The sequence below is a fragment of the Mustela nigripes genome, chromosome 2 (genome assembly GCF_022355385.1).
Source record: "Mustela nigripes isolate SB6536 chromosome 2, MUSNIG.SB6536, whole genome shotgun sequence".
Classification (NCBI taxonomy): domain Eukaryota; kingdom Metazoa; phylum Chordata; class Mammalia; order Carnivora; family Mustelidae; genus Mustela; species Mustela nigripes.
Window position 1 is genome coordinate 85,413,584 of NC_081558.1, and position 19,911 is coordinate 85,433,494.

Genomic DNA, 19,911 nt, shown 5'->3' on the forward strand with positions numbered 1-19,911 from the left:
TCTCTTACTTTTTTTAGTGGTTGCCTTAAATTTTACATTATGCATTTTAGGTAGTCCACATCAACTTTCAAATAACACTATACCACTTCACTGATAGTGTGAGTACTTTATAATAGCAAAGTCATCCTAATTCCTTCCTCCCATCCTTTGTGTCATTGCTGTTACTCATTTCACTTATATATGAGCATGTTTGTATATACACACACACATACATACATATATACATGCATATGTGTATATATATACAAGCATACATAGTTGAATATATTGTTGGTATTTTTTTTAATTTTATTTTTAAAGATTTTATTTATTTATCTGAGAAAGAGACAGTGACAGAGACAGCAAGAGAGCATAGGCAGAGGGAAAGGAAGAAGCAGGCACCCCACTGAAGAAGCAGGCATCTCACAGGACTTGGTTCCAGGATCCTGGGATCATGACCCGAGCTGAAGGCAGAAGCTTAACTAACTGAGCCACCCAGGCGTCCCTGTTGGTATTATTATTATTTTAAACAGCTAGCATCTGTTATATCAATTGACAATAAGAAAAATAAAAGTTTTTATTTTACTTCACTTATTCCTTCTTATGTTCTTCCTTTATGTAGATCTGAGTTTCTAACCTATACTATTTTCTTCTAAATTACTTCTTGTGAGGCAGGTCTGCTGACAACAAACTCCCTCAGTTTTTGTTTGTCTGAGGAAGTCCATTTCTCCGTTACTTTCAAAGGATAATTTCACAGGATACAGAATTCTAGGTTGATGTTTCTCTTCTGTCAATACCTTAAATATTTTACTTCATTCTCTTTTTTGCTTGTGTGGTTTCTAAGTAGAAGTTGGATGTTATTCTTCTCTTTGTTCCTGTATAGGTAAGGTGTTTTTATTTTTGTCCCCACCTTCCGCTGCCTTTTTAAGGACTTTATCTTTGATCTTCTTTAGTTTGAAGATATGTTTAGCTATAGTTCTCTTGGCATTTACCCGGCCTAGTTTTCTCTGAGCTTCCTGGATCTGTGGTTTGGTGTCTGACATTTATTTGGGGAATTTTTGTCACTAGGACTTCAAATGTTTATTCTGTTTCTTCTGTCTTCTCTTTCTGATACTTCCGTTATGTGTGTGTTATATTCTAGGTAGTTATCCCACAGTCCTTCGATTTTTTTGTTCTGCCTTTTTTTTTCCCCAGCCTTCGTTCACTTTGCTTTTCAGTTTTCAAGAATTTTGTTGATCTATCCTTTAGCTCAGAGAGTCTTTCTTTAGTTATGTCTAGTGTACTAATAAGCCCATCAAAGGCATTCTTCATTTCTATTTCATTGTTTTGTTATCTCCAGCATTTCTTTTTGATTCTTTCTTAGGATTTCCATCTCTGCTTGCATTGCCTGTTTGTTGTTGCATGCTGTCTACTCTGTCCATCAAAGCCCTTAGGATATTAATCATAGGTGTTTTCAATTTCTGATCTCATAATTCCAAGGTCCCTGCCTTGTCTGGTTCTGATGTTTGCTCTGTCTCTTCAAATTGTACCTTTTGCCTCTTGTTATGTCTTGTCATTTTTTTTCTGGTAACCAGAACACGATGTGGAAGATAAAAAGAACTGCTGTAAATATGCCTTAAATAATGTGGTGATAAGGTGAGTAGGGCGGGGAGGTGTTCTTCAGTCCTATGGTTATGTCTCAGTCTTACTATGAACCTGTCCTCTTGAACCATGAACTTCACAAGTGTTTCTAATTCTCTGCACCCTCATAGATGGGGCAGAATGGTTAAAGTGGACTGGAGTTGGGTATTTCCCTTCCCCCAGGTCATGTAGGATCTAAGAACACTTCAGCAGATATGCTCTGGTTAACTGCTTTTCCCTGAGGACGGGTTTTCAATCTTGTCCTCTTGTTGTTTTTGTTTTGGGGTGGGGGCAGGTTTTGTTAAGAACTCAGTGCTCTCTTCAGAATGAATCCACCCCTGCCCACATACTAGAAGCCAAGGGGATTTTTTTCCTGATATTTACTGTGGAATCCTGGTCAAGGATTGATTGAGCTGTTTGCGGCGGGGGGGGGGGGGGGTCTCCCTATTACTGGGTTCCTCGGAGTATTTAACTCTCAGAGTTCTCCGTACTGAGCTTCTAGCAATTCCTTCAGTGTAGTTAGGCTTTCCTCTCCTGCACTGGTTCCTACCAGGTGTGTTTACTTATGAGTTCTGCTCTGGTAAGTTGTGACTCCTTATATTTGCCTGTTTGTCCTGTGTCTTCCCCTCTCTTATAGAGACAAGAGGAGTTGTTGATTTTTCAGTCTGTTAGGCTTTTTACTTGTTGGGGAGGAGTAGTGATGTCCAGGTTCCTTATAGGCAGAACCAGAAATTCGAAGTCCCTCCCCGTTCTGTTTTAGATCAATACTGTGGCATTATTTCCTGAATGGGTTTTGTGCGTTCCATATTCCATGCTTTGCATTACTTGCTTACCCGCTCTTGGAATGTTGGTTCTCCTCATTGTTCCTTTTGGAATTCCTGAAAGCTCATTTTTAAAGGCCTGAGTTCATCATCACCCTGTTCATGAAACATCTTCTAGTCTTTACAGTTGGAAATAATCTATGCCTATTCTGTGTTCTAGTTAATTTCTTAATAACTTTTTGATGATATTACTTAATTTTGTTGCATCCTATATTTACTTAGACCTGCCAGTGTATTCAATCTGCCAATGTATTTAGTACATTTATATTAATCTCCTCAGGGTGCCAGGCACTGGAGATGCCAAGATAAATATGGCATGGACCCTTAAGAATCTCAAAGTATAATAGAGAAAGCAGCCAAAAAAAAAAGTTGCAGTGCAGGATAACTGGTGCTATCATGGAAAGAGTATGTATGAGAGTTTTACCCATCTTTCAGATCTACTGGTCAGCCTTGGAGAGCATGGACCTGATTTGTTCTTGTGTCACTATAGAATCAAGTTGATGCTTACTAAAAGCTCACTGATTGTGAATCTTATCACTGATGATCCGTATTGTTTAGTTTTAGCAGTAACAGTCTTTAACATTTTTAGTCTTCAGAGACATAAGCACACTTTGAAAAAAATACTATTAGCCTTCTAGTCTGAGTTTAAACAAGATAATTTCGTCTCATAAGCTGTGTTGTTGCCATCACTATTGAATTTATTTGATCTGAATATGTCACTATATTAAATATTATCTCCTCCTCAGCTAGTTTTAATATTCCTTTATTCTACTAGCCCTTTTTTGCCTCAAAGGGTTTTCTATTCATTTCAATTAATTGTTCCTTATGTTAGCCTAATGAGGTTGATACTGTTCTCATTTTTATTACTGAAAAAACTGATAAACAAAAGGTAAATCAAGGAACTTCTAATTTACATCATTTCTAATTCAGAGCTTGAATTGTCCATTCTGAACCAATTTTGCCATGCTTCAAAGACTGTAACATTAAATAAAATATAGTATTATTTAAAATTGATGGGAAATGGTAAGTTCAGAATAAAATATTTCCGTATTAGATATTAGGGAAGTCTGTTATTTGATCTCTCAAGGTCTATTCTAAAAGTGTATTTGTAGTATATATAATACCATTTGCAAGTTAACATATTAATAAGCTATTTCTAAACAGTATAGCTTTTTCTTCAGAAGCATTCTTCCTCTCTCTTGAATTAAATGATTAAAATTCTTTAACTTATCAGTGTAACTTTGACTGTATTTAAGGTTTATCTGATTGCCTGTTGGATACGGCAGTCATCATCTTCAATTCTTGGTCCTTTATGTTTCTAGTTATTGTAGGGTTATTCCTGTGGCACTTCAGGCGCTCAGCTCTTCAGTTAATGACCTTCTTTCCTACTTCACTCTCCATGATATGGCTGGATCCCTAAGAACTCAAGTTTGTCATATTAATGCTTCCTTTTGGTTATAGTTTATATGTGGATCAAGCTTTAGATATAATTGATACAAGCAAACTTTGTCTTCTCAGTTTTTTCTTGTAATTTAGTATTTTTTGGATTCACTAATAATTGTTAAAATTCCCTTTTAAAATTATAGATGTGTGTGCTGTCCAGGCACATGTAGCTGTATAAATTTAAATTAAATAAAATTAAAAATTAAGTCTTCATTTACAGTAGTCCTAATTCAAGTGCTAATGGCTATTGGATGGGACAACACAGATATAGAACATTTCTATCATAAAAAGTTCTACTGTGCAATGTTGTATAAATAATTTATTGCTATATATTTGTATATGATATTTTATTATATTTTATTTTTATTGTTTTTTATTATTTTTACTATTTTTTATTATATTTTATTATATTTTATTTTTTATCTGTAGTGAATTTTTAGATATGGTCTATGCTAAATACTTGGTTTTTATTTCCTTCCTCTGCATTTAACAGTACCTCTGTGAATGTTTTTTTACAGTATACAAGTCTCATCTGAGTTTTAGGCAAATTTAGTTATTAACTTATATTGTAGTAAGCAACTTGAAATTAGACTACTTTGCAAATCTTTCCTATATTAATGATACACAAAAGTAATTTTACAAGGTGAACTTACTGATTTTTAAAATTTTTCTTAAAGTCTGTCTTCTCCAAAGTTCCCATTTAGAGAGAAATAACTGCCAGTTCTGTGGTCCGGCATTGTTTGCTGTATTGTACAAAGTTAAGATGTCCTGAATCCTCCAAGCCTATTTTTTTACTTAAATAAAAAATTCCGTAGGGAAGGAAGATTTTACAAGCAGTTTCAGAGCAGAATTGATTTTGGTTTGTGTTAATGCAGACAATCTGCCCAGTGTTAAAATGTTAAAGAGAAAAAAAAAAAACATACAAGCTGCCATATTCGTGTGATCACACCAAAATAGCAGCTTGTATTTATATTTTCAGTCTCCTCGAGGTGGACTGCAGGCACACATGAATGAGTGGATGTAGTTGGTGTTGTGTTGTGATTTTATTTAATGCAGGCAGAGTACATGCTTGTGCATGCACGACCAGCCCTCACATATGCACTTGTTCACAGCCGGGAAAGCGAAAACGACAACACAAGCCGCTCTCTGAGAGTTGTCGGCAACCTGTGTGTGTGTTTCTTAAATATTAAAGAGGGGAAAAACAGATTTTCAGGAATACAAGAAACAATTCTTGTCAAATGGCCTGTAGTCCTGCCTCATTTGACAACATTTAAGGTAAAAACAAAATATTTTATTATAGTTGTGTGTATATGTGTGTGTGTGTGTGTGTGTGTGTTTTCCTGTACTGTTTTTAACATGTATTTTTCCCATCTCTATTCCATTTAGGCGTGCAAGTTTTTACTACACATTTACTCCAATTTGTGGGATTTCTTTCAATTTTGAAAAAAGTTCTGTAGTACTTGTGAAAATGCAGGTGTGTTTGCTGCAGAACTGACAGTTGCGGTGCTTCGATAGGTTAGCATCCTGAGTCCCCTAATGTTTGGAGTTGGAAGCAGGGCTCCATGTAGTGGCAGCACGGATAGATCACTGTGAGCTGCCGACCAGAAGTGGTTTTCCTTTTGAGATCCTCCTTGTTTTAAAGTAAGCCAGGTTTTTCAGTGCTGTATATAGTTGTGGGGTCACATACTAAAGAAGGTTCAAAAGTAAAGTCTGGTGTGTGGTCAAGTAATAGCTCATCCTGAAATATTCCTACCAGGTATAACCTGTTCAGTAGTAGAACAGAATCTTTTCAGAACTTGAGTGCAGATTCAGAACTCAACTACCTTTTTACTTTAAGGGTAAATGCTTTGAATTAAAGTGTTTTAATTGTTGAAAAATTGCAAAATAGAGATTATTTTCAGTTGTGAGAATCTTGCGCTTAAAGTGCATGTGTCTATCTCCTTATATATTTTTTCCCTAATTTTTCACCTTTATGGGATGAGTAGAAAGTTTTTCGTTTTTGAGGCAGGGGTGTAGTAGGGTCAAAGGCTTGCTGTTTAAGGATGTTGGAGAGCTAGACAGAAGCTTTGATGAAAATGTCTATTAGATGGTGACACATTCCATCTCCTGAAACTCCACCCCCACCTGTCCTTTCTCTGCTGTGCATTCTTTGCTATTTTCTGTCATCATAACCCTTCTGCTTCATCATCTCCCTTGTAAGGTGATTTCAAACTCCCATCTTCCATGTTAGGCCTCTTGGAGATTTTTTACTATCCTCATGGGCTGGATTCTGTTACCATCACATCAGATTTCTACTTTTTTTTTTTTTAAGCTTTTTAAAATCAGTGTTCACCTTCAGTTTGTGGCCTGTGAAAACTGTATTGCTCTTTTCTTTGTTAATTGGAGAAACAGTGACAGCAGAACTCTGCCCAGCTTTTCTTCTGCTTCACCTTCCCACTTCCAGCCCCTGAGTCCATAGATTTCACTTTTTTTTTCCATTGGTTTGTTTGTAGGTTTGTGGATTTATTCACTCATCCAACAAATATTACTTGAGAAATTACTATGTGCTAGCTACTGCCGTGGAAATTGAAGGTCCTGATAAAGAAAATAGTGTCTGTTTTACTCTTTTAAAGATCATGTAAATTATCTCCTTTTTATACATCTGTAAAATGTCTGTTTTCTCTCTCAGATTTTCTTGAGTGCTTAGTTCTTGTATCTGGCACCCATAATAGACACTTGTGTTATTGGTACTCATCTAACTACATCTCTCTATTTTGCAAACCTGAAAATTTGAAACTAAAAAAGAATATGAAAAAATATTATTTGTTAATGGCCAGAATGGAAATAATGCCTGGGACTGCTAATCTTTCCACAACTCTGTAATATTTTATGTTAATGTTATTTGCCTAGACTTAACACTTTTTCAGTTCAAGAAATATCAAGTGAATAATACCTTTTGTATGCAGAGCACTCTGTGGAGCTAACAGGAGATGGAAATGTTGGTGAGTTTTTGTAAGTCTACTCAGAAAGAGATTAAATAAATATGGTTTGTGCCCTCTAAGCTGATAATACTCTTAATGCTGAGTTTCTCAACCTGGGAGCATTGACATCTTGGACCCATTCTTTGTTGTGTGAGGCTGTTATGTGCTGTGTAGGCTATGCGGTACCATCCCTGGCCTCTGACTGCTAAAAGCTCTGTGAGGCGTGCCTTTCAATTGTCACAGGGCATTGGGGCATCTTGACTGACACAGGGTTCTCTGAGGCACCACTTGAGAGCCTTCTGATATCTTAACAAAAGATTTTACACTCACTTCCTTGGTTTCATCTTTAGACTTTTTTTTTAATTGTGTTTTAGATTTGATGTTTGCCCACAAGCACTGTTGTAATAATGTTAGCATTATTATTACATTATTAGTAATAATGTTTGCTGAATAGAGAAGATGAGAATGAGAAGTTTTATTTTCAAAGTCCTAGAACCTTTGCATTTAGCAGTTCTTCCTTTTGCTTCTCTCCTCTCTCATTCTACTATAAGTACAAATATAACTCAGCACCTTCAACACTCTGCCTGGATAGCTCCTTAGCTAGGTCACCCAGCTTATGTGGTACATTTTCTATTTTCTGTATAACTAGAGGCTGCCATGTTGCTGCTATATTATAAGGAAGCTTCTTCCTCCATTTTTCCTATAATGTTTTCCTTATTTTCATTTAAACCCTCACTGGCTGCCTCCTCATAGTCTGTCTTTTGCCAGTAGCCTTTTTCATGTGCATTAATACTTATCTGGTGCTGTATACAAGGTCCTTCCAGCTTCTCTCCAGTCCCGTAGACACTCCTACCATGTATTTTATGGTTTTTTAATGACACCCCAGATTCAGGTACTTAAGGCTGTGTTAGTTATCTGTAACTGCATAATAAGTTGACCAAAACCTAGTGACTTGGAACAATAATCATTTATTTCATAGTTGCTGCATATCAGCAGTTGGAGAGCAGCTTAGCCAAAAGGTTCTGGCTTAGAAGTCTCATGAGATTGCAGTCAGATATCAATTGGAGCTACAGTCATCTGGAGGCTTGACTAGGGCTGGAGGATCCATATTGGTTCTTCTCCACGTACATCTCTGTGTGGGGCTGCTTACATGTCTTTCTCCAGAGACTACTCCCAGAGCAAGCAATCCAAGAGAGGAATATATTCTTAAGAATTTGCACATGTATTTTTAAAACTACCACCATCCACAGGTAACTTCCCAAGCCTCCTGGATGACCTTTTCTCTTCTGTCCAGCTGAAAGGGAAAATGTGTATGGGGCCTTGCTGAAGTGGAGGTGGGGGTTGAATTTTGTGGTCAAACATCATTTCTACTCTCATTTCATTGGCTAGCACTTGGTCACCTGTTACAGCTCACTGAGAAAGAAGCTGAGAAATTAAATCCAGCTGTGTGCCTGCAAAGAAGAGAAAGCATATTTGGTTGAATAGGGACAGTGGTGAAATCAACCAAAATAGGGAGCTCAGGAAGAAAAAGTCTGCCTGCTTTCATTCTATATGAAATTGCTTCTCTTGATGGTTTTTGCTTGATTTTCCACTTTTTCTTTGATAAAACAATAAACCAGAAGAAGGTATTATAATTATTTTGGTGTTTAATAGTATTCTAGGGAGTTTCCATCAGCTCATTTTAAATTTTGGATGAATGCTTGTTTTGAAATTCTGTTTTTGAAGTATGAACATAACATCAGTTATTGTTCCTACAAGTCCTTCTGTGCTTCTCTGTCCTACTGCATGATTATAAACCTTCACCAAGGGCTTTATTTTTTCCCCTGGGACATCTTATTGAATACTTGCATCTTCAGTAATTCATCTGGGCCCAATGCTTTGTCTGTTTTAATACTTCTAATTACCTAATTATGTACTATAATGCAGTGACAAAGCCCTTTATCATTTCACTCTTTTCTTAACCCTTTTTTTGCTTAGGATTTTTAATTTTTTTTTTTTTAATTTTTTTGTCTCTTTGTTGTCTGAGGATCTCTTCATTATAGACGACCCAGAAATTTGCCTCGCTTCTCTTAATTGTCTGTTTGTATTATCACAGATCACTGCCATGTGGGTTCCTGGCTATTGGGGCTCTAAAGTTGTTGTGTGGCTTTTCTCCATCCCTTACTTCCTGATTCATTCCAATATACTGTAGTCACATGGGCAGATACCCAAAAGGCACATAGAATAGTCTGGTTGTTGTAAACTACTTTTGTGACAAAATTAGTGGCCATTCTGTCATTCATTTAGATGTCTACAACAAGTATCCATAAACAAATGTAATGGAAGTCAAGATTTTTCAAAATTATGCTGACTTTACTTCAGGATAAGTAAAAATTGATAAAAGGAAATTTTTTTAAATTATATATGCGTTTTAGATAATGAAGGTAAAATGATAGAATTAAGAGTTTTACTATTTACAACCTCTAATGAATTGATGGAAGTACATAATACCAACTGTGATGGTTACCTATTGCTACATCGTAAACCACCCCAAAGCATAAAACAGCAACATTTATTTTGTTGATGAATGTACAACCTGGGCAAGACTGAGGCAGACAGTTTCCCTCTGTTCCATGTAGTATTGGCCAAGCCTGCTTGAAGGGTGGGGGCTGGAAATCGTGTGAAGCCTTGTTCACTCCCATGTCTGGCTCTCAGCAGAGACCTTTGCTGCAGCTGGGGACTAGAACACCTCCTATGGCCCTCCCATGTAGCTGCTTGACTGCCTAGCAGCATGATATCTGAGTTCCAAGGATGTGTCCACAGAGAGTCAGATGGAAGTTGTGTTACAACATCACTTTGTGAGAAACTAGTCACTAAGGTCAGCATGCATTCAAATGGAGAGGAGTTAGACTCCTTCACCTTTTCACAGAAGTGTCAAAGAATTTGTAAATGTATGCTAAAACTTTCATACCACCCATGAAGAATTTTGTTGAAAATTAAGTTTGAATTTGATGAAGTCTCTAGACCTAACTACCAGTTTATAGGCTGTATAGCAGGAGGAGTGTGTTAAATAACAAAATAGAGGAACAATAAGAAAAATTCAGAATGTGGGATGTTTCGACACAATAAATAACCTGGCTTCCTTAACCAGTACATTGTAGCGACAGAGACAGGGAGGAGAAAAGGGAGGGGAAGAATAAATCTTAAGAGATAAATCAACAAATTGTAACGTATGGACATTTTATGGATCTTGAACAAACTAAAAAAAAAATTAGGGGAATTTGCTCATTGCCTGGATATTTGATTTAATGAATGGATTATTTTATTAGTCATAGTGTTAGAATTGTATATGGTTATGTTTTTAGAGTCCTTTTAGAGATATAGTTGTGACATCTCAGATTTGTTTCAAAATACAGAATTGAGGGAGGACTATGTATGAATCAAGAACTGGTTGGTAATGATATTGGGTGATGGATTTATTGAGTCTACCATGTCTATTCTTTAGAAATGTTTGAATTTTCCATAATGAAAGTTTTTAAGTCTTGTGATGAAGACTATAACACCTGTGAATTTTGAGTTATTTCAAGATGCAGAACAAAACTCATACACCAAAGTTTTATATCTCTGGGTATTAATTTGCAATATGTAAAATTTGTCTGATTATAAGTTCCTTCACACATCTTGGGAGAGAAACTGCTGTATTTTAAATATTGATCTGTAAAAAAAATAATTGAAAAAAATAAATAAAAATAAAAAAATATTGATCTGTTAACTTGGAACTGAAATACTACTTTTTTTCCATCAAGAAAATCAAGAAAAATCTTAGAGTCCCTTGGAGAGCCCTCACTTTTCTAGGTCCCCAGTTTGGGGTGCCCTTGTTCCCCATGGCAAAGCACCTGGCTTCTGACACCTCCTGGGAGGACCAGAGCCCTGCTGGGTTTGCCTTTGGACCTTGCTGTGCTTCCAAGCCCCTCCTGGCAAGTCAGGAATTGGGATGGTGGTACCCAGTCCCTTTCCCTGATGGTGAGGCCTTTCCTTCTGTGTCTGTCACCGGTCTGGGCTCTCCTGTGCATTCAAACTGTGGTGCTTGCCCATCCCAGGAATGGGGGGCAGAAGAAGGGGGAGGGCTAGGGAAAGAGAGCCTGGGATTTGTACAAGGGCTCTGGGATTAAATTCTTTATTCACTGAGAACAGATTTGGGAACACAAGGGTGTGGGAGCAGGGGGTTTTGGGGGGGAACTAGTTGGAGGGAAGGTAAAGTTCAAGGATGCTCTTGCTTTAATCCCCACATCACTCATCACTTTGTTCTTAGAGAAGTCTAGGATACAGTAAAAATAAGTAAATAAAAAGAAGAAAAAGAAAAATCTTAGACTGTCTTGTCTAAATTTCATCATGGAGTACTTAAATATTACTTTCTCTTTGGTTTTTATCTATGCCAGTGTTTCAATCTCACTTATTTACCATTTTCATTTTCTGGCCAAATTTAGAAATTTCTTCACTTGGGTTTCCATTTTCTGATAATAATGAAATTTATCTTTAGGCCCATTTGGTATGAATTTTATTCCCTTTTATTTGCTATCAGATAACTGTTTTGAATCATAAACTTAACACAGTTTTAACTTTTTTTTTCTCTACCCCATCTTTTTGGAAGTTACTACCATTTCTTTCTTTTTTTTAATGGAAGTGTAGAGTCACTATTGATTTTCAAAATCTTAACTATTATTGAGGCCCGCTTGGGTCTGTATTTTGTGATTTTTCATTATTGTTTCAGAAGTAAATTTGCCCCATGGTGTTCAAATTACTTTACCTATCTTCAATCAATACCAGATGGCCTGGGGTTAAAAAATAAAACAAAACAAACAAACCAAAAAAAAACATGTAATGGATGGCAGGGAAGCTATTTTGAAACAGAAAACATATCATTAAAAACTGATAATTACTGGGGGGCCTGGATCTCAGTCGGTTGAGCATCAGACTCTTGGTTTCAGCTCTGGTTGTGATCTTAGTGTGGTGGGGGGCCCCAGATCGGGCCCCTCATCCAGCTCTGTGCTAGGCATGGAATCTCCTTGTCCCTTTCCCTGTGCTCCTCTGCTTTTCTCCCACCTGTTTCTCAACTAGGTAAATAAATAAGATCTTTTTAAAAAACCCAAACTGATTAGTACAGTTCCTAGAAAAACTACTCACTGTACTTTTCTCCCTTATTTCTGATCCATGTAGATGGTACATCTTCTGGTGTGAAGCCTAACAATAAGACAGTCAAGTTTTTGTTGTGGGAAATATGTTATTATTCATGTGTATTCATCAACCTCATGACGTAGTAGTAGTTCTTCTTGGTAATTCTGAACTCATGGAATTTTACCTAAATGTGTATGTCTGACTTACTTATAATTGATGAGTGAAGCAGTGGGGAAATACCGCTGCCCTAACTACCCAGATATGTGGGGGCAGATGTGTATCTCTCTGCTTCAGAATCCTTACTTGTGACCTTCTGACTTAGCCTGGCTAATCTCCAAAGACTTCTTCAGCTTAAAACTTCTCTGAATGTAAATTCTTTATCCAGCTTCTTAAATAGTGTAAACTTTTATACCGTTTAAAAAACTTTTCTGTGTCTTTCTGCCTTACTTTATTTGATGCTGTGAAACCATCAGAATTTAGAGAGCAAGTCATACTTTTCTAAAAAAGAGGGTATCATGAAACTTCATAAATTGGCACTTTAGGGTTGTAGAGTAGTGTTGTAGATAGTGTGCTGTTGCGTAGATATGCTATGTCTGCCTAATACACATTTTTAGTTGATTGGGTATTTGCTAAAAGTGGGTAATTTAAATTATCTACCTGCAATTTAATTCTTGTAGCTCTCTTGTTTTTAATCTTGCAAGTGGTTAGTATGCATTTAAATGAAACTATGAATTGGTATGTAATATAATTTACATTTTTAGTAGTTAGGTATTAAACTCTTACTATATAGTTCATGGGTATTTGTTACAAAGTGGATGTTGCAGTTTTTAGTACTTTCTTGCATAATCAGTTCAGATTGCATCAGCTACGCAAAATTTGGTTGTGCTGGTGTGCATGGAAAATTTTCAAAGAATAGTTAATGGAGGGGATGTGCAAAATCATTTAAGCCATGTGATCTAAATTATGGGGCAAGAATCCTACTTAAAGACATGGCGAGGATGGTATCTAGACTTATTGTGATGATCATTTCGCAGTGTATACAAATATCATATCATGTGTTTTACACCTGAAATTAATATAATGTATGTCAATTATACCTCAGTTTAAAAAAAAAAAGATAAGGCTAGATTTAAGTCATCTAATGAGGAAGAAGGAGAAACAATTTCCATTCTCTGAAGGCTTAATCTGTTTTTACCTTAGTAACTAAATTTTCCTAAGAAGTTTCTCTTTAGCAATTTAACTGCTTACCTGTCTCTCATCCCGATTACTTTAGTTTGGGATATTTGACTTGTAAGGGCTTTATCAACTTTCTTTTGTCCCAAAGAAGTCATTTAAAAAGTGGTTTTGTTTCTTCCCTGGTTCAGTGCATTTGACATCTTTCTGGAACACCTTTGGCTTCTATGATATAATATTCTTGCTTTGAATCTACTTTCAGGTTAATTTTTCTCTTCTTTGGGAGCTAAGGTCATTTATGCCTACTCACGCTCCCTTGCCTGAGTAGAAACTATCTGGAGGGGTCATCAAATTAAGATTCATGGAGAAATATGAGGTCATCTCACTCAAATCCATGGGTTGTTTATTACTGGCAATCCAAGAAAGAGGTCTCCTTTGCTAGAGATAAAATCAAATATATGGGTTTGGGGACAATTGCACATCCAAGGGAATTTCAAGCGAAAGTCACATGAACAGGTGAAGATAAAATAGGCTTCAATTTATTATAAAAATTAGGACCAGAAATGAGATGCTTCACAAACCATTAGCATAGTTAACCCAGGAACCCAGATTAGACTGGGAAGAAAGTCATTAACTCTCACAGGGAGCAAGAAAAGGATCAGAATGAAGCATAAAACAGCTGAAGTCTCCAGAACAAGGCAGTTAGCCCTTACAATCTGACCTGCCCCACCTTTTCTCCTATCTCATCATCCTGCTTTGGACTGGCAGTACTTCATGGAAGGACTTCTGTTTCTCAGTACTGATCGCCGTACTGTGCCATACCCTTGGAGTACTCATTGCCTTCTGTGCCTTCATCTCTCTTTCTGATTTGGTTATCTTTACCACTGATATGCCATCTTCCTCTTTCTCCTCTCATAAAAATTCTTTTTTAAACCCTTTGTGATTGAGCCTATTTATGACTGTTAACTTCTAGGTGACATTCCTTTTTCCCTTATGTACTCATTTTGTATTAAATTGCTATGTATTTGTTCTTTGGATTGTTAGAATTGTATATTCTTTCATTAGGAACAACTATGTAGGGCCACCTGAGTGGCTCAGTCAGTTAAGTGTCTCTGCCTTCAGCTCCAGACGTGATCTCAGGGTCCAGGGATCAAGCCCCTTGTGGGGCTCCCCACTCAGCGGGAAGCCTCCGTCTCCCTCTCCCTCTGCCATTTTCCCTGCGCTCCCCCCCCATGCTCTCTGGCTCTATCTCTCTGTCAAATAAATAAATGAAATCTTTAAAAAAAAAGACAAAAACTGAACTAAAAAACCAACAGCAACTATGTAATCTCCTTTCAAGTGGATACTGTGCCCTTTTTCTATTTCATATTACCTCAAAGCGCCTGGTAGAATTTTTGATCTGGAGAGCGTTTAAGCAATACTGACTAACTTGTTCCATTTGAAGTCAGCATTTTAATCAGACAAACTAACAGCATGGTCATGTATAATAATTTAAATCCTAATACTGGCATTAAAAAAATAAAATGATTTCTTCAAAAAGCTGGTACATCCAAAATTACATTCTAGTCCTAAAAACTAAATGGGCTAAAACAAAGTTATCCTGCACCCCAAATATATAGGCTGTGATTCATTTTGCTTAAGAACTGTCATATCCACTGTGTGAGGACTTTAAATACATGGAGACATTTGAAATATTTAGGTGTTGAAAGGTACAGTTTCCATCTGTGATAGAATAATTTCCCTTTCCTCACCCTTTTTCTCTTACCTTATCAGTCCCACCAGTGGCATAAGCTAGTTGCATGGTAAATACACACTTGTACTAACACCTAAAAGTAGCCTTTGATACCTCTTAAACATGAGAGTTTGAAGGTAATTCTTAGAATTCTGCTAGTCAGTTTTAATCCTGTGTTTTCTTTCTTCAGGTTTCCTGAAATGCAGTTTTTCCAACAAGAAAATGTGAGAAAAATTCTTACAGATGTTCTTTTCTGTTATGCTAGAGAAAACGAGCAGTTGCTTTATAAACAGGTAATGAAAATATCGTACAGGTGGCATCCATTGACTCAAAATTTTCTATACAGCTTGACAAATGATAGAGCAATAATGTAGCCTTTATTGTATCCAAAGTTGTATCATAATAGTAAAGCAATCAAAGAGCTGCTTGTCAGCTGCATGGTGAGAAAAGTAAGCTCATTGAAGCACATATGCTTCTTCCTTATTATAAGACATTCCACCAAATTGTCTTCTATAAGGCGTTCAATCTTTTCTTTCAACTTTTGGGAGTTTGTTTATAAACAGCATCTTTGAAGCCAATCTAGTAATAAAACTTTTCAGAGTTGTATATATAAATATTGTTTCTAAATACAGCATTTATAAATATGTGACATGCTGTGTAAAAAATAATCAATGTCCTTCTACTCTTTTAAGATTTACTGGTGATATAACTTTGGAAAGTTTCTCCAAATTTTTTGAAATTTATGATATTCTTTGGTATCCAGGTATTTATCCCATTACTAAAGGAAAGAAGATTAAGATTGTTGGATTATGTTTTGCTTTCATTGAAATGTACATTATTTAATATATAAAGAAGTATCTAGGTTTCTACTTAAGCTTATGGTATTCCAATAGAAATATAAAAGTTGGATTTCTTTTTAAAGGTTTTACTTATTTATTTGACTGAGACACAGCGAGAGAGGGAACACAAATGGGAGTCGGAGAGGGAGAAAAGTTGGATATTTTATGTATTTATCAAAATGTATAGTAAGTGGGAATTTAAATCAAATTAATAAATTCTCTAACAAAAGTTTTCAATGTATGTCCAACTGATCACTTTCTAACTTCAATGTAATATAACAGAAAACACCTGTTTGGCTAGAGCAATGTGTATGTGTATATATTTTTTTTTCTCTTTTTTTTTTTAAGTTTATTTAAGTAATCTTACACTCAGCATGGGGATCCACCTCACAAACCTGGAATCAGGAGTCATACACTCTTCTGACTGAGCCACCCAGGCACCCCTAGAGTAATGTATTTAGTTTGAAATATACTTGATCAGTTTAAAGATAATAAAGTTCTGATGAATCACTGAGCTCTACCTCTGAAACTAATAATACACCATATGTTAATTAATTGAATTTATTTATTTTTTTAAGATTTTATTTATTTATTTGACAGAGAGAGATCACAAGTAGGCAGAGAGACAGGCAGAGAGAGAGAGGGAAGCAGGCTCCCTGCTGAGCAAAGAGCCCGATGTGGGGCTCGATCCCAGGATCTTGAGATCAGGACCTGAGCTGAAGGCAGAGGCTTAACCCAGTGAGCTACCCAGGCGCCCCTAATTAATTGAATTTAAATAAAATTTAAGAAAATAAAGATAATAAGCAAAGTCATATTCCAGTTGTCCTAAATAATGTATTTGTTTTTATATACATAGAATACCGAAGGGAACTAAGTTTATCTTACGTTTTAATACTAGTAATATGCTTTCATGTTAATTACATGGTGATTATCACTTTTAGAATGGAAGATGGAAAAAATATATCCCATTCATAATGACGACCAAAACTTTAAAATGCCTTGAAATAAATATAACAATATAGATGCAAAAGATATGTGAAGAAAACCATAAATGTTATTGAAGGACATAAAGCAAGAGTTGAATAAACAGGAGAGTGGTTGTATGTTTGTAGATGGGAAGGCATGAAATATTACTTCTTCCCAAATTAATATGTAAATGTATTATCATTCCAGTGATAAACAGAGAGAGATGCATTTTTTAAAAACTGGACATAGTCATTTTAAATTTAGTGCCAAAAAGCTTTACCATAATTTTAATGGAGATAATACAGCTTAGGGGTTAAGAGCACTGGGTCTGGGCTTAAATCTGTTATTTAAATCTCAGCTCAAGCATTTGCTAGCTACATAATCCTGGACAATTTACTTACTTAAATTTTCTAAATCTTAGTTTTACTGTCAGTAAGAGGAGGACAATAATAATATTGGTTTTGTAGAGTTAAAAACACATAGTGATCATTAAGTGTTCTTATTGGTATTTATGGTGGATTTACTATTATTATCATTATTAAATATTTTAGAGTTGCTACAGAATGTAAGGCAAGGGGAGAATGGCAAAGGGAGGTATGAAAACTTTGTAAACATTCTGTGATCAAGCTAATATGACATTAGTATGGGAATCAACATGGATCAGTGGAACAAACTAAGAACAGGTCCAGTTGTATATGAATTCTTAATATGATAAGTTAGGATATTTTCCTTTAATGGGAGAAAAGGATATTGACTTGCCATGTTTGATTTTCCATCTAGAAAAAAGATTAAATTATACGTTTATTGAAGAATAAATTCCAGGTGACATAAAGATATAAATATGAAAACTGAAATTTTTAAATGAAATATTGTAAAAAATGTTGGGGAATTGTTTATAATCGCAGGATTGGAAAGACCTTTCCAAGCCAGATAGACTCTCCAGAAGTGAGATAAAAAGTTCAAAGACCCAAAACAAAGAAACCAAAAAGAAGACTGGGAGAAAGTAAATATCAGTGTAGGACTTTTGGAAGCAAATAACAGAAAATCCCATTCAGAATGACTTGAACTCAAAGGATGTTGTTAACACACTTTGCAAGAAGTCTAGGGGCAAAATGGTTCTGCAGCATTAGTTATTCCAGTAGTTCAGACTCCTTTCTGTTTTTCTGTTCTCTCCTCATTGTGTTGGCTTCTGTCATCAAGCTTATCTCTTCGTTGTGTCCTTCTTTCCAATATTTGAAAATACCTCACAGTAAAAAATTTAGTGATAGCAAACCAAGTCAGAATAAAATTATCCCAAGTTACACATTCTTCTTTAGAGAAAGAAAAAAGTCAATTAAGGAAGTGTTATAATAATGGAAACAAATTCCACAGACAAGGAATAAAAACATAATAACTGCACTCAAACATAAGTGATGTGTGTGGGCCTCTGCATTTGTAAGGAAGACTAGGCAGGAATAGGGAAGGTCAGATTCTTGATAATTTAGACAAAGTCAATTACTGAATAAGAAAGTATCATTAAGATACTCTTGGGAGTCCCTTAATAAGACTTAATTACTCCCTGTACATGTTTAAAATCCTATAGATTCTTTACATAGAAATAATACCTTGCTAAAGAAGGACTGAATATTTAGCCAGATCAAATTTAAGAAAAAAAAACCTTGAGTTTCATCACAAGCTGTTAAAGCTATTATTTTGTACTAGGTGACACCCCGTTTAACATCGACCATATTGTTAATAGTTATGGGATTTTATTGAATTAATGAGACTGTTATCATGTAGTAGAATGTCTTGCTGAGTTAATTGAAACTGCAGAGATTATATAAATGGTATTAATGAACTTTGACTGCCTGATGCCTCAGCTTTAATAAAGACTGCTTGGTGGGCTAAATGAACACAGGCAGATAAAAGAACAGGTTCAATTTTGTGAGCCTACAGGCTGTTGATGAAGAAAACTTCGTTACCTTTATTTTCAATTGGCATGAGTTTGGAGTGCAGTGACTACTAACGATCCAGCAGGGATAAAGGCTTTAAGCAAGCAGAAATGCTGATGGTGTAGATGCAAGCAAAATATACATTTTGGGAACCAATAAGTATACTGGCAATCTATTATGTTTTATTTTGCTTTGTCGAATTTACAGCATATTGAATTTCTGATCATTCTTTCTAAATGGTTCTCTTTTCCTATAAAGATGTTCATACACTTGCCGTTTGTAATTATTAATCAGGTTTTGCTAGTCTAGAATTAAGAGTCAAACTAACAATCTCTTCCAAGTCTAATTGAGGAAATGTCTCCAGTTTAGTTGGAAGTCAACAGTGAATTTGTAAAAAAGGTTGTCTTAATGATATTCAGGGGACTCTTAATTTTCATTATACAAAGAGCACCCTTATTTATTGATTTGAAATATGATTTAATGTTATTCTATTTCATTTTTCATATTGTAGTTCAACATTTACCAGTACATTGCTATATGGAGAGGTAGATGTTTAATCAGTCACCATGGAGTGAGTACCTTCTATGTGCTGAACCTGTAGTAGGAACTGGATTTTTTTTAATCTACAAATAAAAACATATCACAGTTTCTAATTCTAAAAACTTATCACAGTTTCTAGTCACTTCTGTGCTCATTTCATTGTGTGTCTTGCTCTCTAGACCGAAAGCTCTATAATGGTTAGAAACTTGATCACTTCATTCACTTTTGTGTTCTCAGCATTGTCATAGGTAGTTAATAATTTTTGACATAGGAAGTTGAAGATGAGTAATGCATGAGCAAATGAGAATCTGGAGAGAGTATTGCAGAAACTAGAGGGAAGAGAAAACTTAAAGAGGGTGGGAAGATGCATTTAGGCAAGAACTGATTCTTATTAAAGCAGCCATTAGTTAGAAAATTACATAGAGGGGGAAAAGACCAAATGAGATCACCGCCACATCAACAGCAAAAACCTAGTAAAAACTTAGCAGTTTACAAACTCTTGGGTTGGAAAATCTGTTATTCTTTAAACTATTTTCTTCAAGTTAATTTTAATGCAGTGCCAATGAAATTGCAGTATTTTGATTAGCCTTTTATTCAAATGACACTAAAGTTTGCCTTCTAATTAAATTAGGACAGGCAAGATAATTTTGAGAAAAAGAATAGAAAATATGGAAGAATAGAATATTTTACAGTTGAAGTCATTGAAGTAGTGAAGTTCTTGTTAAGAATGTACAAACCACGTATTGCATGGAG

General features: G+C 35.6%; 1 protein-coding gene across 1 annotated transcript in view; it reads left to right on the plus strand.

The window, feature by feature from the left end:
• The window catches only part of TBC1D5 (TBC1 domain family member 5), a 547,758-nt gene that overhangs the window by 314,937 nt on the left and 212,910 nt on the right, over window positions 1–19,911 (plus strand). The window contains exon 9 of the mRNA XM_059390875.1: window positions 15,073–15,175. Within this exon, the coding sequence (XP_059246858.1) occupies window positions 15,073–15,175 (103 nt within the window). The remainder of the gene's footprint in view (window positions 1–15,072; window positions 15,176–19,911) is intronic.